Source organism: Thalassophryne amazonica, chromosome 13 (genome assembly GCF_902500255.1).
Source record: "Thalassophryne amazonica chromosome 13, fThaAma1.1, whole genome shotgun sequence".
In the NCBI taxonomy this organism is placed as follows: Eukaryota; Metazoa; Chordata; class Actinopteri; order Batrachoidiformes; family Batrachoididae; genus Thalassophryne; species Thalassophryne amazonica.
In genome coordinates, this window is record NC_047115.1 from 59,808,082 (window position 1) to 59,833,524 (window position 25,443).

At 41.6% G+C, this 25,443-nt stretch overlaps 1 protein-coding gene across 1 annotated transcript in view; it reads left to right on the forward strand.

The window, feature by feature from the left end:
• The window catches only part of disc1 (DISC1 scaffold protein), a 210,245-nt gene that overhangs the window by 159,680 nt on the left and 25,122 nt on the right, over positions 1-25,443 (forward strand). Inside the window, exon 13 of the mRNA XM_034184501.1 lies at positions 15,260-15,377. Coding sequence (XP_034040392.1) covers positions 15,260-15,377 — 118 coding nt within the window. The remainder of the gene's footprint in view (positions 1-15,259; positions 15,378-25,443) is intronic.

The window sequence follows — 25,443 nt, forward strand, 5'->3', positions numbered from 1 at the left end:
CTCTCAGCTCTAATCGACTTCACACTACAGAATCTGGGGTTAATTACCAGCACCAGTAGGCCTCAGGGCTTATGAAGGACAAGAAGCTAGCTCACCAGATTTTTAGGTTCCATACAAGCTGTTCACTTTGAATTGAAGATGCTGTGTCAGCTGCTGGAGCGTTGTCAAGGAAAATAGCCAATATTATCATGGAAATAAAGTGTTTTAAACATATTGTGGTTGTGATGAACTTGCCAGTCACTCCATTCCATGTGCACCTGATCCTGTCAAATCTCAGCAATTAAGCAGAGTTGGTCCTGATTAAAAAGGTAAATGGACTGCATTCATACAGCGCTTTTCCATTTACACCTGAAGCTCAAAGCAGTTTACAGTTTACATTCACCCATTCACACACCAATATCAGGGTGCTGCAGAGGATCCTCTGGTCTCAAGCCCACTACTTAGGGCCCTTTCACCCATAGTGCAGTATGTGTGAAGCTGCCTCCAATGCCTCGTACACCTGTTGCTACAACTATTTGTGCACACCAGCGGCTGAAAGTAAGAGTGTGCCCTGTGAGAGCCCATCGAACCCTCTCGCAGCAGGTGTCGGCCAAATTCCAGCTGACAAACATGAACATCTACAACCCCAATTCCAATGAACTTGGGACGTTGTGTAAAATGTAAATAAAAACAGAATACAATAATTTGCAAATCCTCTTTAACCTATATTCAATTGAATACACCACAAAGACAAGATATTTAATGTTCAAACTGATAAACTTTATTGTTTTTGTGCAAATATTTGCTCATTTTGAAATGGATGCCTGCAACACTTTTCAAAAAAGCTGGGACAATGGTATATTTACCTCTGTGTTACATCACCTTTCCTTCTCACAACACTCAATAAGCATTTGGTAACTGAGGACGCTAATTGTTGAAGCTTTGTAGGTGTAATTCTTTCCCATTCTTGCTTGATGTATGACTTCAGTTGTTCCACAGTCCGGGGTCTCCGTTGACATATTTTGCACTTCATAATGCGCCACACATTTTCAATGGGCAACAGGTCTGGACTGCAGGCAGGCCAGTCTAGTACTCGCACTCTTTTACTACGAAGCCACGCTGTTGTAACACGTGCAGAATGTGGCTTGGCATTGTCTTGCTGAAATAAGCAGGGACGTCCCTGAAAAAGACGTTGCTTGGATGGCAGCATGTGTTGCTCCAAAACCTGGATGTACCTTTCAGCATTGATGGTGCCATCACAGATGTGTAAGTTGCCCATGCCATGGGCACTAACACACCCCCATACTATCACAGATGTTGGCTTTTGAACTTTGTGCTTGCAACAATCTGGATGGTCTTTTCCCTCTTTTGTCCGGAGGACATGACATCCATGATTTCCAAAAACAATTTGAAATGTGGACTCATCAGACCACAGCACACTTTTCCACTTTGCATCTGTCCATTTCAAATGAGCTTGGGCCCAGAGAAGGCGACGGCGTTTCTGGATGTTGTTGATGTATGGCTTTCGCTTTGCATGGTAGATTTTTAACTTGCACTTGTAGATGTAGAGACGAACTGTGTTAACTGACAATGTTTTCTGAAGTGTTCCTGAGCCCACGCGGTAAGATCCTTTACACAATGATGTCGGTTTTTAATGCAGTGCCATCTGAGGGATCGAAGGTCACTGGCATTCAGTGTTGGTTTCAGCCTTGCGCTTACGTGTAGAAAGTTCTCCAGATTCTCTGAATCTTCTGATTATATTATGGACTGTAGATGATGGAATCCCTAAATTCCTTGCAACTGAACGTTGAGAAACATTGTTCTTAAACTGTGGTGATCCTCACCCCATCTTTGCTTGTGAACAGATGAGCCTTTTGGGGATGCTCCTTTAATAGCCAATCATGACACTCACCTGTTTCTAATTAACATGTTCACCTGTGGAATGTTCCAAACAGGTGTTCTTTGAGCATTCATCAACTTTCCCAGTCTTTTGTTGTCCCATCCCAGCTTTTTTAAATGTGTTGCAGGCATCCATTTCAAAATGAGCAAATGTTTGCACAAAAACAAAAAAAAGTCTATCAGTTTGAACATTAAATACCTTGTCTTTGTGGTGTATGCAGTTGAATATAGGTTGAAGAGGATTTGCAAATCATTGTATTCTGTTTTTATTCACATTTCACACAACGTCCCAACTTCATTGGAATTGGGGTTGTAACACCGCTCGCTTGACACTTAGAAAAGGTGTGGTCATTCACACTATTAACATGACAACAGTCAGCAGATGATCACTGTCGAGCTGGATGTGAAATTTGTCTAAGTGCCCCCAACGAGTGTGGCTTTGCAAACAGACACAGTAAGACGTTGGTGTGTGCGCTGAACTGACAAGGGGGCGTGTCTGCCCACAGCAGCGGCTGTGAAGATCTGTGGATCTGGATGTCACGACTGGCGAACACATACCATATTTGGACGGACATGAACTAACAACTGTCCACTGTGACGCGCGTGTATTTGCTTACTGTCCTCACACAGACATGCATAAAAACATATATTGCTGTTGCGACGGGCTGCAGCGAGCGCGCGCACGGCGTGCACATTGACAGGCTACCCCAGGTGAAATGGACCATCAAATCATAACACGCAGTGGGTGATCTGCATGTCATGTCACCCACGTGAGCTCTGTTCCACATGACGAGGTGTCAGTCCTGCGGACCACCATCCACAAGACACTCGTGTCGGGCAGGACACCTGTGCTGGGCCGGCTGGACACGCCGCCGGCAGATGTGGACATGATAAGAGTGCCCTGCTTCTCATTCATGTCATTTTATGACTGTCGGTCTGTGACCATGGGTCATCTACAGAGGAACAGACGGATCATATTTGTATTGCCCGCTTGACATGAGGGATTCAATAAAATGCGGTGTTTTTATATGGTGTGTGGTTTTATTTTTTTATTTTTTTTGAAATATGCCAATGTCCTTCTTGATATCAGACATTTTCCTGCACTCTTTACAGGACAGCGATGGTAGCTCATTGGTAAAGTTTCTGGCTGACAGTCAGAGCTTTTGGAAAGTGCAGGTTCGAATCCCGGGGGTGGCATGTATTTTTTTTTATTTTCACAGCAGCTGCGCGATGTGGTTACACATGCTGCAGCTGCTCTCACTGTGTTCCCGCGTGTATGAAACCATCACAGCGGCATCGTGCATGCCTGCCCGTTGGCTGGATGTTTTCATGGTTCGCTCATACGATCTGTTCCGCTGTGATTCGCTCTGATTTGTACTTAGTCAAACTATGTGTGAAGGGGCCCTTAACCACTAAACCAGGGGTGCCCAAGTTCGGTCCTCGAGATCTACCTTCCTGACACTCTTAGTTGTCTCCCTGCTCCAACACACCTGAATTAAATGAAAGACACGTTAGCAGTCTTTTAATGAGCCTTTCATTGGATTTGCATTTTCATTGGATAATGGAGTTGCATCACAAAGGATATCCAATGTAGAACTTGTGCCATATCTTGACACAGACTGACTGTGGTAACCCTGAGCAACTGGGGGACAGCAGAAAGCAAAAAATAAAAAAGCGGTGGTAATGGGATTGGCTAAAATTAATTTAATGACAGCTCATTATTGGTCAGTGTTACCTTGATGGATGGAGGTGGAGGAGTTTTTGTTTTGATTAATCATATCAGTGTTTAAGAATCTGAATCAGCTCTACAGAAGTTCATTTGGTAAGACAGACAATTAAACACTCTGTAGTGTAATAGATTTACTGTATACTGCAGCTGAGTTTTTGTTTCCTTTCTTAAAATGAGTCTCCATCTTGTCTGGTTAGATTTGACCAAATCAATTACTGGATTATGCCCAGTACTGGACGACAACACAGTTACAGATAATGCCAAATGTATTGTTAAGGACAAAGCAGGTTCAGTGATTATTTGTGATTGATTAGAAAGGAAAACTAGTTTGCTAAAATAAGTTATGTTGAAATGCATGGTAAATAAATAAGATTACATAAGCAAAAGGCTAATTTTGTATAATGTATGAATTTGCAAGATGTCCTAGACTCTGCTATCAGAAGTGTATGTGTATGTGGTGAAAGTGTTGAACCTGTTGAGACATTCACTTGTCTCGGCCCTGACATTCATGTTGCTGGGCCCTCGGCCTTTGAGCTCGAGAGATGCCTGGCAAAAGGCATGAGGTCAGTGGACATCTTAGCAGAAGAATGAAGATCCTGCTGCTTACTGTCTGGTTGTGAGTATTGGATACTAACCAGTGACCAAATGCAATGACTAAATGTTATTGGTACCAGATCTGTTTCTCAGGTCTTTGTGTAGCATTGGAATGACTTTGTGTTACTTAGGGAGACTCAGATGAGTACTATTACTTGCGTGGTGAGGGAGCATCTGCCACAACATTTGGCCATGTTGTGCGTTGCTCTGGACATGATCCAACATTTTGAGGATCCATTGGCTGGAGAAGGCCAAGGCAATGTCCATAGTTTACCTGGCTGAGCCAGATTAATGTTTAACTTCGAGAAGTGGGGATGGATACATACATATCTGCCTGGGTGGCCCCTCATCCAAGACCTGGGGTGGTTCCATGGTATGGTGGATGTGGTGAGGTGTGCATCAGTGCATGCTCCTAGTCTTGACATGACATACTGTAGGCGAAGTACTGATAGAAGCACCATTTGTCAAGACAGCTGTCAATATTTTGGCTGTCACCAGTTTTATATTGGTTGGCGATACCCATGCTTATGCAGAGTACTATAATACTGACTCACATTTAATTATCTGAGACTTCAAAGGCACCTGTTCTTGTCAATGGTGCCTCCTGTGCACAAAATAATGGGTGTTTGATGATACATGTCATAGTACTGATTTTGTAGTCTTAATTCATGTGTTTTCACTATTAACAGACAGAAAATTAGTTACCACAATCCTTAAAACTGATCTTCATAGAAACAATGACAAAAAACACAAACAAACAAAAAACAAAATGTAAAGCGTAAGTAAGAGCTAATAAAACAGGAAATCCTTTCATTGTAAAATAAATATTTGGACACTGACAAGAGTTGTGAAATTTTAGTGCAGTAAAGTTGAAAGCAACAAATAGTGTTGCGATGGCAGCACTTTTGTCTATTCTCCCCATTTTGAGTGACACTAAAAATTAATAGTGGATGTTGCGTGGTCAGATGTGGATTGTCCCGTCTTTATTTCACTGAGACATCAGCAGATAAAATGTCTGCAGTTGATTTCAAGTGTTAAGTAATCTTTAGAGTTCAGTGAGAATAGGTTGTCCTCAAAAACAGCAACAGTCCATGAAGGAGACGAACGAGGGAAGCCCCCAAACACCCATGACAAGTCCAAAGGATTTCCCCTCTTTAATGGCTGTGATTAGCGTGTTTGTTCATACAGTAGTTTGGCCTGTTGGTTCAAAAGATACGTAGTCGAAGGGCAAAGACAAAAAAATCCAGCTCAACGAAGATGGTTGAAACTTAGGTTAGTGTCCAAATATATATATGGACCTACCTGCATCACATCATCTGTTGTTGTGTACCAACATCGTCTCACAGGATATAGAGGCTTTAGTTTAATTTTAAACCTCCAAAAATCCTACTTGTGCTCATGGTGCACACAGGCTGGATAAATGTTTTAATTCCAGCTTGCATATTGAAAGTTGGGTCGACTTCTAACTGAAGAATAAATTATGAATCATTACTGAGTCACATGTTTGATGAATGCTAAACGGTGCCGCTGTCTTTATCTTGATGGGGTGACGATGGCATTGTGTAGGATCTGAACTCTCTGCCTTGCAGTGTATCTGACCTCTTTGTTCTTTCTGTAATGACTTCAAGTAAATGATTTCCACTTAGCTGCTGCTACAATGGGGTTTGATTACCCTGTGTGATTTAACACTCCTGTCGTTTCATCTAATCTTGACTAATTGTTCTTTTATCTTCTCAAGGTCCTTTCGATCCTTTCATAATACTGATACAGCTTTATGGCTGGTATCACATTAGCAATCATGCACATCATATAATTTTATAAAACTATTCTAGCAAAGTACAAGTTATTCTAACAACAGATCAGTGTAGCTTTACTCAGGCATGAGAAAAAAAGGGGGTAGTATAAATACACTTACTTTTCATAGTTGTAAATGACAAGCTACCCCTGTTTTTATGTCTCGTCATGCTAGCTTACCTATTCAGCATGTAACTGGCTTGGAAATTAAGTTGTTAATATCACTATGAATACTTTATTTAAACACAAACCAACACTCATTATATGATACCACAAACAGTTTTATCAGTTTTTATAGCTAAAAGAAGTCCAATGACCAAGAGATGTTGTTGCTGTTTGGACAGAATGCACATGTTACTGTATAATGAAATGTGGAATTGTTGATTGAAAGAAACTATAGAATTAAATGTGAATATTCTCCTGATAATATATTTAGTGCATGCTGTTTACCCCCCAAATGTGAATCAGCTGCAAATCATGAATTATCCGCAAACCGTGAATTGCAAAATGTGAATACTGAAAAAATATCTCAGAAACATGAATGCACATCTCGCAAAATGTGAATTTCTTAATGATTTGGTGTATGTGCATGGCTGAGAAGCCAATGGTGCTTATAGATTATTGTGTGCCTCTCATTTTCATTTTGCCACGGGGCTTCATGCCACTCCTCGACTCGCATGCGCGTGAGACTCTTTCATGTTCCCTATTATTTGGTGAATTATGCTTCATGATGATAGGAAGAGCCAACATCGAAGGATCAAAAAGTGACTATGAACACTTGGCCGCCACAAGCCAGTTATCCATGTGGTAACTTTTCTGACACCTCCTGCTTAAAAACCCAAAAAGTCAGAAGGATCGTGAGGCCCCGATTTCACGATCTGTATTCATACTGAAAATCAAGATCAAGTGAGCTTTTGCCCTTCTGCTCCATGGGAGGTTTCTGTCCTCTCTAGGTTTGCCTTAGGGCATCTGCGTTACCGTTTGACAGGTGTTCCGCCCCAGTCAACCTCCCCACCTGTCACCGTCCCCGGAGCAGGTCACGCCCAGCGGGGCCAGGCGCTTGACACCACAAGCGAGAGCCCACTCTGGGCTCACCTCCCCGCCTCACCAGGTATAGTGACAATCTTTTTGCGGAGATAGGGTTTGCAATCAAGATTTCCTGAAGTAATTGATCCATAAACGACTTAAACTGAAAGAAATATATAATGAATGATATTCACTTTTTGCGACTTGCATTTTGTGAGACCTTCGTTCACTTTTTGAGGAATATTTTACTCAAGGTTTGCAGCAAATTTATTAACAGTTTGCGGATATTCACGATTTGCGTACATTTTCATTAATGGTTTGCAAATAATCCATGATTTGCAGCAGATTCACATTTTGGGGGTCAACACATGCTTTGGTAGATTATATGCATTAGCTAAATGTATCACTTTTGTAAACTGATGGTGTTTCTAAGGTTAGACTTGGTATCTTTTTACCAAGCCAGCGGTTTAGTTAGCTATTGCCTCGTTTAATTTAGAGTTAAAAATAAATCAGCTACCTTGTTGACTGCAGTGCTTGCCAAATCATTTGAGTGTAAAACTGGTGCAACATTTTATTTCTTTTACCAACTTGATACAAAGTGTCAGTACGTCCAGTACCTGCTGCCAGAGCTGGTCGCTCAGTGAGATAAGGAGTTCGGCGATATGGAGAACTGGGTTTGATTGCCAGTTATGTTACCTGTCTGTGTCCTTGAATAAGACACTTCATCTACATTGTCTCAGTCCACCCAGCTGTAAATTGGGACGAGCACTGGCTGGACAAGTAACCTGTGTTGCACTGTAGTCCCGTCCAGGGGGAGTCATAGACTTTAATCAGCAGCATGCTAAATAATCCAGAGATATTGCTGCCTTCTACTAACCTTGAAAGTCATAACCTGCTTGTTTATCCCTCAAGTGACAGAGTGGGGTCATTTATGACCCTGGGCATATATTTTTGGGTGCCATTTTTCTAATTTTAATCATAAAAAAGTTTCCTACAATGAATTTGTCAGTCTATTTGTCCTGCACTTGTTCATAGAATTTTGCAAGGATCAGCTGATCTGTGTGTCAAGTACAATCCAAACTTGTGCTGGGTCACTTATGACCCCGCAGAAAGATCTATGAGATTTTAAACATTATAGCTTCAGATGGTATTATAATTTGCCAACTCTAATCATTATATTTTACTGTTTTGCAGGGAAGTAACGCCAGTAGACCGAGAATAGCAAAATTTAGAGCTGCACAAGCATTCAGACTGATTCTTGATGCCCAGAGTGAGGATGAAAATAGCTCAGATTGTCACAAAGAACGACTGATAGGTTCATTGAGATTTGTGTTAAAGTACTGGCATATTTGCTAGTCACTGGTTCTTCTATATTTGATGCTGTAGCTATCCTACCATATTAGTCGCTAAAATAGCTTGGTCGCTTGAGGGTTAATCTGATGTCTACTTGTAATAGTACACTTTCACTTATGTTCTTGGATTGCTACATAATGCAGGTCATAAAGCTGTTTTCTTGTTTGTTATAAGGCAGCAGTAGCAGAAAAATGGTCCTCAAACAGTTAAAACAGTTTTTCATTTGAGCTGTCAACAGGGTTCATTGTGCAGACTTGTGGAGCCTGTGGATTTATTGACTTTAAAATGTTGACTGGAGGCTGCCAAACATTAGCTCAATCAGGTGCAAAAACAGTGTTTCTTATCTGAGAGTCTAAAAACAAACAGTAAATCTATAGCATCAGTATTTTTTTTATAGGAGAATGAGTGTCTCACGCCTCACAGTCCAGCGGTGTGGTGACTGATTGTCCGTTAAAGGGCTATTCTGGTGTTGCTTCCTTATCTAATTGCATTCAGGAATGACTTGTGCCTGTTGCCAGTCCTCAGGCATGTCATTGTTGCACATTTCTGTGGGATTGTTGCATCACGTTGTGAGAGGTGTTATACCAGAACAGTCGCCGTGACATTCAGGTGAGTGTTCTGACACCTCTGAGCCTCAGGGAACTGTTTTTTCTCTACCTGAAGCTACGAGTTAGATTAGATTTTTGCTTTGTTTTTACAGGACCACTGTATGTGTACATCTGTGTGTTCTTGTGCACGGGTTTGTGTTCTCTATGCTTCATAAGTGTGAAGAAACTAGGGCACCGTGTCTGCAGAAGGCCCTGTTCTAATTGCAGCCAGCTGCCCTACTGCACCGTCAGCTCCTCTACCAACCTGCCAGACTCACCGTCCTAAAAAACACCAACCCCCCCCACCCAACCCAAGCATGTCAGGTGATGCTGAGCTGCACAGCTGAACGTGTTTAATTAATCATGAGCTTATATCTTTATGCAGCAAAATGCTTGGCTTCATAATATAGTGAAGCATAATAAAAGTGAGACTTGTTTCTGGTTGATGCAGCTTAACAGATTCGGTGTAAAAAACTAATTAAAATGTTTCTTGAGTACTTACTGTGTTTGTACACGCACTAGCCACTTCATTAGGTATGCCTTGCTATTACCAGGTTTGGATCCCTTTTGCAGGGTTACATTAATCCAGTGGTGCCCAAAGACATTCCAGAAAGGACCAAGAGGATGCAGGTTTTCTTCGCAGCCACTGACTCCAGCAGGTGATTTCACAGATGAACTCATCCCATCTGCTCAAAGTGATGTTAATTAGTGAAATCACTGCTGGAGTCAGAAAACCTGCAGCCTCTTGGCCCTTTCTGGAATACTTTGGACACCACTGGGTTAAATCTATGCTTGCCCTGCAAATTGCAGCATGTTTTACACATACGTTATGCTCTGATATGAGTACAGATGCACAGGTCCAACTCGCTGGATCAGTACTGACACTGGTACTGACATTATTAAGCACATCTGATGTTCCACCAATTTTTTTTTCTACAGCAAATGCTGTTTTACAGAAAAACTGAAACATGTTGCAGGCTTTATTTGTATCACTGTTGCAAACCTCTGAATGTAATATTTCCTGTGATTAGAAGGTGACGCGTATAATAGGATTGATTGACTCAGTCAGTGACTCATATGTCACTGGGCTGCAACTGTTGGCAACAATTTGTGAACGGCCTTCGTGAGGTATTTTTCAAAATGTCTCAAAATGTTCTCATTTTCCTCACATGAATTGCAGGGCCTTGCTCTCTTGTCCCTGGAATTTTGAACATTCATTCATTCATTTTCAGCCACTTATCTGGGTCTGGGTTGCAGTGGCAGCAGAGCAGCTCGTCCCACGCTTCCCTTTCCTCGGCCAAGTCCTTTAACTCTTCCTGGGGGATCCCAAGGTGTTCCCGAGCCATCTGAGAAATATAATTTCTGTAGCATGTCCTGTGCCTCCTCCCGGTTGGACGTGCCTGGAAGGCCTCCTTAGGGAGGCGACCAAGGACTATCCTCACCAAATGCCCCAACCACTTGAATTGGCAACTTTCGATGCAGAGAAGTAGTGACTTCACTCCAAGTCCCTCCCTGATAATTGAGCTTCTCACCCTGTCCAAGAGTGTAAGCCCAGATACCCAAAGGAGGAATCTCATTTCTGTCCCTTGTATCCGTGATCTTATTCTTTCAGTCATTACCCAAAGCTCATGACCATAGGTGAGACTTCTACTATCAAAAAATATGCACAACAGATTTTCTCTCAAAATTGTCAGAGTTGTTGCAGGCATCTCGAACCCGTCTCGAATCCTTCTCAATTTAGTTTCCATGAGTCAGAAAAGTGCATGAAATGTGAGACAACTTTGTGAGGTGTTGGCGACAGATGAAACTACAACCCAATTCCAGTGAAGTTGGGACATTGTGAAAAATGTAAATAAAAACAGAATACAATAATTTGCAAATCCTCTTTAACCTATATTCAATTGAATACACCACAAAGACAAGATATTTAATGTTCAAACTGATAAACTTTATTGTTTTTGTGCAAATATTTGCTCATTTTGAAATGGATGCCTGCAACACTTTTCAAAAAAGCTGGGACAGTGGTATATTTAGCTCTGTGTTACATCACCTTTCCTTCTAACAACACTCAATAAGCGTTTGGGAACTGAGGACGCTAATTGTTGAAGCTTTGTAGGTGGAATTCTTTCCCATTCTTGCTTGATGTGTGACTTCAGATGTTCAACAGTCCGGGGTCTCCAATGTCGTATTTTGCGCTTCATAATGCGCCACACATTTTCAATGGGCGACAGGTCTGGACTGCAGGCAGGCCAGTCTAGTACCCACAAGCTTTTAGTACGAAGCCAGGCTGTTGTAACACGTGCAGAATGTGGCTTGGCATTGTCTTGCTGAAATAAGCAGGGATGTCACTGAAAAAGACATTGCTTGGATGGCAGCATGTGTTGCTCCAAAACCTGGATGTACCTTTCAGCATTGATGGTGCCATCACAGATGTGTAAGTTGCCCATGCCATGGGCACTAACACACCCCCATACCATCACAGATGCTGGTTTTTGAACTTTGCACTTGCAACAATCTGGATGGTCTTTTTCCTCTTTTGTCCAGAGGACACGACGTCCATGATTTCCAAAAACAATTTGAAATGTGGATTTGTCAGACCACAGCACACTTTTTCACGTTGCGTCTGTCTATTTCAAATGAGCTCGGGTCCAGAGAAGGCAGCGGAGGCGTTTCTGGATGTTGATGTATGGCTTTTGCTTTGCATGGTAGAGTTTTAACTTGCACTTGTAGATGTAGTGAGGAATTGTGTTAACTGACAATGGTTTTCTGAAGTGTTCCAGAGCCCATGCGGTAAGATCATTTACACAATGATGTTGATTTTTAATGCAGTGCCTGATGGATTGAAGGTCACGGGCATTCAGTGTTGGTTTTCGGCCTTGCCGCTTACGTTTAGAAAGTTCTCCAAATTCTCTGAATCTTCTGATTATATTATTGACTGTAGATGATGGAATCCCTAAATTCCTTGCAATTGAACGTTGAGAAACATTGTTCTTAAACTGTTGGACTATTTTTTCATGCAGTTGTTCACAAAGTGGTGATCCTCACCCTATCTTTGCTTGTGAACAGCTGAGCCTTTTGGGGATGCTCGTTTTATACCCAATCATGACACTCACCTGTTTCCAATTAGGTGTTCTTTGAACATTCATCAACTTTCCCAGTCTTTTGTTGCCATGTCCCAACTTTTTTGAAACATGTTGCAGGCATCCATTTCAAAATGAGCAAATATTTGCACAAAAATAACAAAGTTTATCAGTTTGAACATTAAATATCTTGTCTTTGTGGTCTGTTCAATTGAATATAGGTTGAAGAGGATTTGCAAATCATTGTATTCTGTTTTTATCTACATTTTACACAACGTCCCAACTTCATTGGAATTGGGGTTGTAAATTGTGACTGATTGGAGTCAAAAATGAGAATGAGTGAGACAGGTGTGAACTGCCCTGGGAGCGTGACAAAATTCCACATACAGGTCGGTGTGATTCCAAATGAAAATTTTTGGTAATTTGACGGTGGCAGCTCAGAGCTGCAGTGGTATTTGGCACAAGTTTCACCCCAGATGCCCTTCCTGATGCAACTCCAGTTTTACCTAAAGAAACATGCACACAGCCCCTGGTCTTCCAAAGAGGTCTCCCATCCAAGTACTAAACAGGGCCCACTCTGCTTAGCTTGTGAGCTCTGACATACAGCAGACTGGCAAAGTGCATATGGGGATTATAAAGTACAATATGGGACTGAGAATAGCAAATGAAACAGTTGTTATTACTACATTACTGTTCATCAATGTCCAGTGCATCTGGAAAGTAGTCACGGTCTTCACTTTTTCCACATTTTGCATTTGTTCATAAATGTTCAGTGTAACGCACAATGGCACCTGAGATTCTCTTCTTCATATGTCAAACATGAAAATTAGTCTGAAATCTAGTGTTGCCAAATATGAAATAATATATATAATAATATAAACCACATTGAATCATTAAAGACTTATATTACAGTTATACATATGTGATCACATGTAGTCCGAATATTACATCAGGTACCAACAGGTCACATCACTGTCTAACTTGACACACATTGAAACACAGATTAAGACCCTAGAAAGGCTCATAATAATACCGCCAGTGACTGTGTCATTCATTCACCTCTATGGGGACTTACCCTCAGTTTTCGACAGCTTCCCTGAAATATACAAGTTGCTTGATTTGCTTCATCCTACTTTACTATAACACACAATAATGAGTATAACATACATAACAGTTTGCATGGTGGCCGATTAGATTTTTCCTCTTTCAGAATGACATTACTTGAAAATGTATGTATTTGCTAAACTTGAAATGTCTCACAAAACGACCAAATTTCTCCAACCACATTAGTTCCTTAACTGCAACTCTTAATTAAAAGTTAATCTTGAACATGACTTGGATACCAAATTTACAGCAATGTAAGGGCCCCTTCACACATAACACGATTGAAGCCAAATGGCGCACGGAGGAGGAATTGCATGCTATTCATGAAAATCAGAGATGCCTCAAATGCCTCTACAGCTGTTGCCACAGCCATTCGCACACAGCAGCGGCCGAAAGACAGCGAGTGCCCATTGGACTGCCGTCTTGGCAGATGTTGGCCAAATTCCAGGTGCCACACACGAACTGTGCTGAACCCCCCACCCACTACCACCACCACACACAAATGACTTATGGAGTGTGTCATCCCCCACCTCAACACACACACACACACACACACACATACACACACACACACACACACACACACACACACACACACACACACACACACACACACACACACACACACACACACACACAGATAGCTGTACTCGCAAGTCACAGCTGGAGAACACCTGTAATGGCTTGTAGAATATGAAGTCGTATAACTTCGCCGTGAAGCGTGGACGTCAGCTTGCTGTCCTCACGTGGGAATAAATTAAAAGACATATCACTTCAGCTGACTGCTGCGCCAGTGCATCACAATTCTGGTGAATATCGAGCCATGCTGAAAATCACTGCGAGGCGCGTCACTGCGGAATTTCCCCATATTGTAATAATTAAAACACATATCACATTTGCAACGCGGTCACCAATTAAGTATTATAAATTGTGGTGTTTTTGAAATTTTTTGCTCCGCTGCCATGTGCGTGACATTCCATGTGCTCGCACTGTGTTCATGTGCACGAACACGAGCGTGCATGAAAACGTTGCAGCAGTATCATGCACGCCTGTCTGACCATGTGTCCCTCCCGACAGCAGGTGGAATGTTTCACGGTTCCCCATTTCTTTTTTCGTTCGCATATTTTCTTCCGGTTTCTGCGTTTTTCACCCAACGTCGTGTTATGTGTGAAGGGAGCATAAACAGTGTGTTTATTGCTAATAACTGTGTCGGTGGCTTCTATTGTGGTGAACAACAGCCTAGCTAGCTAGTTTTTTCACAAAATCATGATTCCCCTTCCAGTATTTACTCAGAAAAGATTGACACTAGTTTGTGATTCATGTCTGCACAGTGAACCTAACTTGCTGTAGTAGTAGTGACAGCAAGACATATTCATTTGGTGGGGTGAGCGGGGGAGAGAGTGATTTTCCCCCATTCAGTGCAGACTTCTTCCACCACAGGATACTCGTCATGTCACATGATCAAATAAGGACTTAATATTTGGCAACAATTTACATATTACCCAGCAATCATCACTGCATATCTGACTATGACAAAAAATAACAAAGAAAATACAAAATATTCTTTTAACTAAATTGTTTTAAAGATTTTTGAAGAATAAACATAATTTTGTAGTCGACAATTTCAAAACCATGGTGGGTTTACATTTTTTTATATACCAAATGGCATAAATAAATGCGGAATGTAAGCTGTCATATAGCTCTGCCCAGTGTAAGTTTATAGACATCAGTGGTTATTGCAGTCAGGAGGCTTTAAATTTATAGATTACGATTTATAAAGTATTTAACTGCAGTTAAGTTATTTACAGTAAAGTTGACAGTGACACATTTAGTCCTCCAAGAGCTTCCTTAGAGATAAATAAGATGTTTTAGAAGGTGTCTAGTCTACAGATGATTGTGATGTCATTTGGTCCATCTTACTGTTACACTGGAGGATAAATTCATCCATTTCAAATACTGGCTCCTAGGGGTTGACGTAAGTGAACATACATATGGATTCTACTTTATTCCAAGTATTTTTCAGGATTGTTTACATAGTTCTTCTAACCTGACACATAATTGTACTCTTGGTCTTTTCCTTAAAATTTTTTAATCATATTATTTTTTCCTGCCAGGACGAGTGCAGCGAGGCTGCAGACCTGACGGAGCACTGTGAGTTAATCAGTGACAGACTAATGACCTTGGAAGATGAATTGCAGACAGCCATCCTGAACCGAGACAAAACCCTCACCCATATCCTTTCACATCTGTCCAAACAGTATTTACATATAATCTCTTGCATGCATCTCTGTCCATCTGTCTGAGAGAACTGGAGCCTCATGTACAAAGCATGCATATGCATAAAAATGTGGCATACGTCCGTCTCCACAGCAACATTCAGATGTATCAAAATTGAAATGACCGTGGAAATGTGCAATGCATTATACAAAAATCCTGACTGGTATATGATGATAATTGGCTCATAAGCCGATTTCGATTACCAAGGCCAGTGTTACTGCAGTTGTGCGCAGAATGCGGCCGGCCCAGAGCACAATACGGGGAGGAGCCAGGGGTTGTCTGTGCCCACACAGGTGCTGACCACTCTGTGCTTCCTGGCAACAGGGTCATTCCAGCTGGAGCTGGCCGATTGGTCAGGAGTGTGGCAGTCAACTTTGCGCTGAGCCATGCCAACTGTGTGGAACGCAATCATCCGAAAGTCATCCAGTTACATCACATTCCAACATTACTGCGTAATTTTCAGTGAGAGCTATTGACTGCACACATGTTGCTATAAAGATGCCATCACATGATGAATTTGTTTTTGTTAATAGGAAACATTTTCATTCAATCAATGTTCAAATCATTTGTGATGCGCAGATGCGCATCAGACTGGAGGCTGGCACGGTGCACCATAGATGGCTGCTTGGTGGTTTAGTAGTTTATTCATGTAATTGTGGTGAACGAAAACCAGCGCAGGCATATTGCGCATTCAAATATGTTTTTTGTTATTATTATTAATGTGTTTTCTTTTTCTTGATGATGAAAGTAGAGAGCTTCTTAACAGGCCCCTGATTGTCACCCTGTGTTGTGTATTTGTCAATAAATGCGTGTGTAATTTTGTGAATGTCACACACTATCAGCCACCGCACACCTAATATTGTTTTACTTCAATATGTGCGCTGCTCTGGCCTTAGCATTTATACATACACACTTATTTCATTTTCGTTTTGCATCACGACGAGCTGTGGAATGGCTACCAAGCTACAGCTTTTGTTGTTTTTGTACACTGCCTCTAAAAATGCTTTAATTTTTTTACATATAACAACACAGAGACAATGGCGGAAGTCATCAAACACACTACACTCCGCACCTATGGTACCTGCAAATAATACAACCAAACTATTTAAGTACATTTATATATTTAAATAGAGGCATGGAAAGGGAGGAGCTTGGTGTGTGTGCATGTGTGCTTAATTCCACGTTGATTGGGCTGTACAAATGGAATGTGCTTGGATCCATGCGTATGCACACTTTGATACATCTGGATATTTTTGTGCTTACGCCAGTTTCTGGGTTTTTCCGTACGCCATGTTTTAGTAGGAAATCCACGTAAGTCTTTTTGGACTGGCTGGACTTGCCAACTGGAAAATGAAATGGTGAAAGTCGGAGCCGGGTTATTAGAGATCTGTTGACATGGGCTGCCCGTCACTGCGGGCTGAGATTAAAGTGGACAGAGGGGGGTAGATAGTGGAATGTCAGTGTAATGAGTCTGCTCTTGTCATATCCAAATGTTCAGCCTGCTGCTCTCTGTACTCCTGATCCACATGTCTGCTCACCTCCACTTGCTGGATCTGACTTGGAGGAAATTACAATATCCACAATAATGACTCAAATGAAACCGCTGGAGCTGATTACAGGTCACAATACATCATTTTCCAGGCTAATTAGAGAGCTGATTGGAAATAGATTAGTGTGTTTTTCTCATTCTGCTGTTCCCCTCTGCACTGTGGGCTTATTAAGACAGATACGAAAGGCAATATTTCACCTCCAGGCTGAAGAAAATTTGCCACACAACCTGCTGCATCTTATTTATTTATTTTCTGTCATGCCTCATTTCTTTTCTTTCACCAGTGCTGCCAGAAACAGTTTCACAATCTGTCCAGAACATGAAGAGATATACGTATTTAGTTTTTGCTTTGTTTTTTCATGTGGATCTTTAAAGTGCCACCGTACTGCAAAAGACATCAAGAAAAAACACAAACATACATGCTGGGGAGTACCTCTGTCAGCACTGTACTTCATAAAGCTTCAGTATACTTCAAAAGAAGTGGTAGTTTGAGGAAAACCACCAATGTCTCACAGTGCTGGTCCTCATAATTCATGTTGGTGTTCTATTTTGTGAGGCTTCAAATAAAACTTTTGTTTTCTACTTCTAATGCTTTCCCAAGCTGCTATTGCTCACAGTATCTATCGATCAGTCAACCAAGCAATCAGTAAATTAATGGTAAATGTGCTGTATTGCTATAGCGCTTAACTATGATGACTCACATTCACCTTTTCATCCATTCACAAACTTACAAACACACATACTCAGAGTGCTAACATGCAAGGCATTCTAATTGGGTATTAAGGACCTTGCTCAAGCGCACCTTCGCGATTATTCACTCACTCACTCACTCCTTATTTATATGACAGTTTTCATATATCATTGTGTTAGCATGCTGTTAAACTGTCAAATGTCACTTGTCCCAAGACAAGTGATATTTTCTTGTCTTAGGACTGATACTCATGTTTCTCAGTCTTCAAGTGAAAATATCACTTGTCTTGGGACAAGTGACATTTTCTTGTCTAGAGGCTAGGGTTGGGTATCGAGAACCGGTTCTTTTCGAGTATCGTTAAGAAGTGATTCGATCCACTGATATCAATAGCCTTTTTGCTTAATGATTCCCTTACCGGTCCTTCAGAGCAGCCATTGTTTTTGAAGGTGTTTGTTGGGAAAATGATGATTCCTCTATGTACAGACCCTGCAGTGGGTCTGTAATCAACCGTTTCTGTAGCACGACACCACTTTGAAGCGTGAACCAGCGTGAACCAATCAAGCAATGCTTCGATCCACTAGCTTGTTTCTTTGATTCGCTGCTCTTCAGAAGCGGCGAAGGGGTTAAGAAGTCCGCTTCTTAACCCCTCTCAAAGCCATTAAAATATTGTAGTCACTTTTGTGTGGATTAAAGTCACTAACTGGGACTCTTGTCTTGTTGCAGTCAAGAAACAAAAATCGTCCTACGTTCCATTGACACAACTCCAAACGCTGTTGGAAAGACATTCATGCCAATAATGTCTGAAAGGAAATGCTTTTGACAATAACTACAAATTTTGTTCATTTCTATTTATGTTCAGAGATCAAGGATCCACCATGTAGTTTATTATGTCCAAAGTGTTGTGTGGACCGCTGAAGAGGAGGTACTGCTGGCCCACCACCAGGGGGCGTCCTGCCTGAATGGCGGGCTTCAGGCAGGAGAGGGCGCAGCCGGGAATGACAGCTGCCACTCATTACCACCTGACAGCTGTCACTCATCACCACTTCATCACCACATCCCATATAAGCCGGGCAGCAACTCCACCTCCCTGCCGAGATATCGTCTACCCGTCAGGTAAACTGCTCAGCCTGCAAAATATTACAGTAGTAACGTCTTTACTTCTGTGTGAGTTAATCCCTAACGTCTTCTATCCTCGAGCCTGCCCACACGTCACCTAGTATTATTGACTGTTATTCTAAATTGTATTTGTCTGTTTTTCTGTTGTGCACATTCACAACATTAAATTGTTGTATTTTGGCTTATCCATTGTCCGTTCATTTATGCCCCCTCTTGTGGGTCCGTGTCACTACACTTTCTCAACGAAAAGTTTAAGGATCCCGTGACCAATTTCATATTTATTTATTTTAAGACTGAACAAAATGTTGTTCAGTTTCAATTCAATTTCAATTTAATCGGCTTATAAAGCGCCAAATCACATCAAAAGCCACCTCAAGGCGCCTCACATAGAACAGTTCAACATAAAACATTAAAATAAATAAATAAAAATAAAAAAATTAAAATACAAATGAAATCAAATCAATTTTATTTATATAGCGCCAAATCACAACAAACAGTTGCCCCAAGGCGCATTATATAGTAAGGCAAAGCTGTTGTGTGGGCCGCTGAAGAGGAGGTACTGCTGGCCCACCACCACCAGATGGCGCCCTGCTTGGAGTGCGGGCTCCAAGCACGAGAGGGCGTCGGAGCCGCTGGAAGTGACAGCTGTCACCTATCAACACCAGCTGTCACCCATCACCACCACTACAAAGACCGGACTGCAACTCCACCTCCTCGCCGAGAAATCTTCTACCATACAGGTACTTACTTCTCTGCTGAACCTTAATTCGAGTATTAATCTGATCTCGTTTTGCAGCCGTTTTCCTGGGACGGATACCCTGTCTGCTGAGTTGGCGTTTGGTGTGGACTGCGACGGCTTCGCCTCCCACCCCACCCAGATAAGTGGTTATCTCAGGAGCTGCACGAGTGTGTGATTGGAGGTGGAGGTTCTCCCTCCTAACTGTGTACAGACTGTGGGATTACTGAGTGTGTGAACTCACACTCATCCAGAACTGTTTCTGTTTTCTGCCAGCAGTACCGGGTCTGACTGCTGAAGACAGTGGCCACCTGGGGCGCAGGGCTTGGCGGCTCCGGTGTTCTTCAGGTCCGTTGGTGGTGAGGGCTGTGTGGGATCCGGCTCTTCTTGCACCGGACATCTCCTATCTTCGAGCCTGCCACACGTCACCTTTTGTTGGATTGATATAACGCATATTTGTATCTGTCTGTATTACGTTGTGCACCTTCACAACATTAAATTGTTACTTTTTGGCTATTCCATTGTCCCTTCATTAACGCCCCCTGTTGTGGGTCCGTGTCACGACACTTCCCCAACACAAAGCCATACAATAATTACGGAAAAACCCCAACGGTCAAAACGACCCCCTGTGAGCAAGCACTTGGCGACAGTGGGAAGGAAAAACTCCCTTTTAACAGGAAGAAACCTCCAACAGAACCAGGCTCAGGGAGGGGCAGTCTTTTGCTGGGACTGGTTGGGGCTGAGGGAGAGAGCCAGGAAAAAGACATGCTGTGGAAGGGAGCAGAGATCAATCACTAATGATTAAATGCAGAGTGGTGCATACAGAGCAAAAAGTGAAAGAAACACTCAGTGCATCATGGGAACCCCCCAGCAGTCTAAGTCTATAGCAGCATAACTAAGGGAGGTTCAGGGTCACCTGATCCAGCCCTAACTATAAGCTTTAGAAAAAAGGAAAATTTTAAGCCTAATCTTAAAAGTAGAGAGGGTGTCTGTCTCCCTGATCCGAATTGGGAGCTGGTTCCAGAGGAGAGGAGCCTGAAAGCTGAAGGCTCTGCCTCCCATTCTACTCTTACAAACCCTAGGAACTACAAGTAAGCCTACAGTCTGAGAGCGAAGCGCTCTATTGGGGTGATATGGTACTATGAGGTCCCTAAGATAAGATGGGACCTGATTATTCAAAACCTTATAAGTAAGAAGAAGAATTTTAAATTCTATTCTAGAATTAACAGGAAGCCAATGAAGAGAAGCCAATATGGGTGAAATATGTTCTCTCCTTCTAGTCCCTGTCAGTACTCTAGCTGCAGCATTTTGAATTAACTGAAGGCTTTTCAGGGAACTTTTAGGACAACCTGATAATAATGAATTACAATAGTCCAGCCTAGAGGAAATAAATGCATGAATTAGTTTTTCAGCATCACTCTGAGACAAGACCTTTCTAATTTTAGAGATATTGCGCAAATGCAAAAAAGCAGTCCTACATATTTGTTTAATATGTGCATTGAATGACATATCCTGATCAAAAATGACTCCAAAATTTCTCACAGTATTACTAGAGGTCAGGGTAATGCCATCCAGAGTAAGGATCTGGTTAGACACCATGTTTCTAAGATTTGTGAGGCCAAGTACAATAACTTCAGTTTTATCTGAGTTTAAAAGCAGGAAATTAGAGGTCAGCCATGTCTTTATGTCTGCAGTTTAGCTAATTGGTGTGTGTCCTCTGGCTTCATGGATAGATAAAGCTGGGTATCATCTGCGTAACAATGAAAATGTAAGCAATGCTGTCTAATAATACTGCCTAAGGGAAGCATGTATAAAGTGAATAAAATTGGTCCTAGCACAGAACCTTGTGGAACTCCATAATTAACCTTAGTCTGTGAAGAAGATTCCCCATTTACATGAACAAATTGTAATCTATTAGATAAATATGATTCAAACCACTGCAGCGCAGTACCTATAGCATGCTCTAATCTCTGTAATAAAATTTTATGGTCAACAGTATCAAAAGCAGCACTGAAGTCTAACAGAACAAGTACAGAGATGAGTCCACTGTCTGAGGCCATAAGAAGATCATTTGTAACCTTCACTAATGCTGTTTCTGTACTATGATGAATTCTAAACCCTGACTGAAACTCTTCAAATAGACCATTCCTCTGCAGATGATCAGTTAGCTGTTTTACAACTACCCTTTCAAGAATTTTTGAGAGAAAAGGAAGGTTGGAGATTGGCCTATAATTAGCTAAGATAGCTGGGTCAAGTGATGGCTTTTTAAGTAGTGGTTTAATTACTGCCACCTTAAAAGCCTGTGGTACATAGCCAACTAATAAAGATAGATTGATCATATTTAAGACCGAAGCATTAATTAATGGTAGGGCTTCCTTGAGCAGCCTGGTAGGAATGGGGTCTAATAGACATATTGATGGTTTGGAGGAAGTAACTAATGAAAATAACTCAGAACAATCGGAGAGAAAGAGTCTAACCAAATACCGGCATGACTGAAAGCAGCCAAGGAGAACGATATGTCTTTGGGATGGTTATGAGTAATTTTTTCTCTTATAGTTAAAATTTTATTAGCAAAGAAAGTCATGAAGTCATTACTAGTTAAAGTTAAAGGAATACTCGGCTCAATAGAGCTCTGACTCTTTGTCAGCCTGGCTACAGTGCTGAAAAGAAACCTGGGGTTGTTCTTATTTTCTTCAATTAGTGATGAGTAGTAAGATGTCCTAGCTTTACGGAGGGCTTTTTTTATAGAGCAACAGACTCTTTTTCCAGGCTAAGTGAAGATCTTCTAAATTAGTGAGATGCCATTTCCTCTCCAACTTACGGGTTATCTGCTTTAAGCTGCGAGTTTGTGAGTTATACCACGGAGTCAGGCACTTCTGATTTAAGGTTCTCTTTTTCAGAGGAGCTACAGCATCCAAAGTTGTCCTCAAAGAGGATATAAAACTATTGACGAGATAATCTATCTCACTCACAGAGTTTAGGTAGCTACTCTGCACTGTGTTGGTATATGGCATTGGAGAACATAAAGAAGGAATCATATCCTTAAACCTAGTTACAGCGCTTTCTGAAAGACTTCTACTGTAATGAAACTTATTCCCTACTGCTGGGTAGTCCATCAGAGTAAATGTAAATGTTATTAAGAAATGATCAGACAGAAGGGGATTTTCAGGGAATACTGTTAAGTCTTCAATTTCCATAGCATAAGTCAGAACAAGATCTAAGGTATGATTAAAGAGGTGGGTGGACTCATTTACATTTTGAGCAAAGCCAGTCGAGTCTAACAATAGATTAAATGCAGTGTTGAGGCTATCATTCTCAGCATCTGTGTGGATGTTAAAATTGCCCACTATAATTATCTTATCTGAGCTAAGCACTAAGTCAGACAAAAGGTCCGAAAATTCACAGAGAAACTCACAGTAACGACCAGGTGGACGATAGATAATAACAAATAAAACTGTTTTTTGGGACTTCCAATTTGGATGGACAAGACTAAGAGTCAAGCTTTCAAATGAATTAAAGCTCTGTCTGGGTTTTGGATTAATTAATAAGCTGGAATGGAAGATTGCTGCTAATCCTGCGCCTCGGCCCGTGCTACGAGCGTTCTGGCAGTTAGTGTGACTCGGGGGTGTTGACTCATTTAAACTAACATATTCATCCTGCTGTAACCAGGTTTCTGTAAGGCACAATAAATCAATATGTTGATCAATTATTATATCATTTACTAACAGGGACTTTAGAAGAGATAGATCTAATGTTTAATAGACCACATTTAACTGTTTTAGTCTGTGGTGGAGTTGAAGGTGCTATATTATTTTTTCTTTTTGAATTTTTATGCTTAAATAGATTTTTGCTGGTTATTGGTGGTTTGGGAGCAGGCACCCAGACCACAAATACACAATTAAAAACAGAAGTAAAGGAACAAAACAGATAGAAAACCTGTAAAGCCTACTTTTATTACACAAAAAAATTCACAAGAGGTATCGATAAGGAATCGGCTCGATAAGCGGAATCGATAATGGTATTGATATAGATAAAATCTTATCGATACCCATCCCTCCTTGGAACTGATATTCATGTTTCTCAGTCTTCAAGATTGAGAGACACCTGGATGGACTTCATGGAGTCATGAGGTCACTGGGCAGAGATGCCTGATGATGCTGATTCCTTTGCAGTAGAACTAAGGTCCAAGTCTTTCGGGTCCTGGTGCTTAGGGTAGTATCTCACTGTGCTGTGGCTGTTGGAGAGAAGTTGGAGATGCAGATTAGCAACCAAACACACAAATAAGCAACAGTTTTGCAGTTGGTATCTCAATGAAGTGGCCACTCGCAGCTGAAATAATGACACATTTGCACACATTTGTTCAGCTCTTATTATTCTGCTATTATCCATGTGAATGGATTGTGGAAATTACCCAGACTGAACCCAATAATGACCAAATAAAATATATAATAAAAAATAACAAATAATAATAAAAAAAATACATAAATAAAGCATAGTAGCTCCACCAAAATTGGAGCAACTTTAGCTTTTGACCCCTGTACAAACTGAAATTGACCTTTGTCACCATTCTTGCTGTTTTTACCCCATAACTCCATAACATTCAGTCATAGATAGTCTAAACTATACCTTTTTGGAATCTTTGTGATCAGACAAATAATGTGGTTTAGTTTTCAATTTGATTGGAGCATTTTTTTTTTTTTTTTTTTTTTTTTGTATTTGTGCAAAATTTGGTAATTGTATCACCATTTGAAGGATTGTTTCATTTATCTGCTGCAGTAGTGATCAAAGCCATACACATGCATGCACGCATACACACACACACAGGCCACTTGGCTATTTTAATATAGAAATCTTTTTCGTTTACCTTTTTAAAAAAAATAATTGCTTCATAAACCACCACCTGTCCACGGTGTACAGTTTTCTTCCTAAAACACATTCTGTATTGTCATGTTGTTTTTTTAAGACTACAAGTTGTTGACATATTGGACATTCTGTGCCCCAGTACTGATGTAAAAGTAGTCCATCTTTAAGGACCACATTGTGTTCTTTCTCCTGTTGTGTGGGCCGCTGAAGAGGAGGTACTGCTGGCCCACCACCACCAGTCGGCGCCCTGCTTGGAGTGCGGGCTTCAAGCATGAGAGGGCGCCAGAGCTATTGGAAGAGACAGCTGTCACCTGTCAACCTCACCAGCTGTCTCTCATTAACCTCCTTACAAGAAGCGGATCACAACTCCACCTCCTCGCCGAGAAATCATCTACCACAAAGGTAATTTCTCTGCTGACTTATCGATTGTCTAAACTTTGTTCTGTGTGCAGCCGCATTCCTGTGGTGATCCAGAAGAGGGACCAACAGGAGCTGCACGAGAGAAACGTATCTGGAGGTGGAGGTTTTCCCTCCCAGAGACTTTGAGTGTAAAGGTTGCTGGGTGTGAGGACTCACACTCACCTCCTTCTGTTTCTTCTTTGCCAGCAGTACCAGGGCCGACAACGGAGGACAGAGACCACCTGGGGATTCAGGACTTGGCGGCTCCGGTGTTCTTCAGGCCGTTGGTGGTGGAAGCGGTGTGGGCCCCGGCTCCTCGTTCATCAGAGGTCTCCTATCTTCGAGCCTGCCCACCGTCCTTTTGTATACAATTGGCACCTGTTATTTCTGTTTGTATTCCGTTGTGTACTTTCGCAACATTAAATTGTTACTCCTTTTCTTATCCATTGTCCGTTCACTTGCGCCCCCTGTTGTGGGTCCGTGTTACGACACCTTCCAAACAGGATTTCTCGGCCATTCGTCATGGATCCCGAGGGGCGTCAACCACAGCTTGAACAGCCAATGGGAGAACAAGGAGCGCAGGCGGCAGCAGGAGGCGTGGTAAGTGATCTGCAGCACATCCTTACTGCTTTCACTGCTCAGTTACAGCTGGTAACCGAGCAAAATG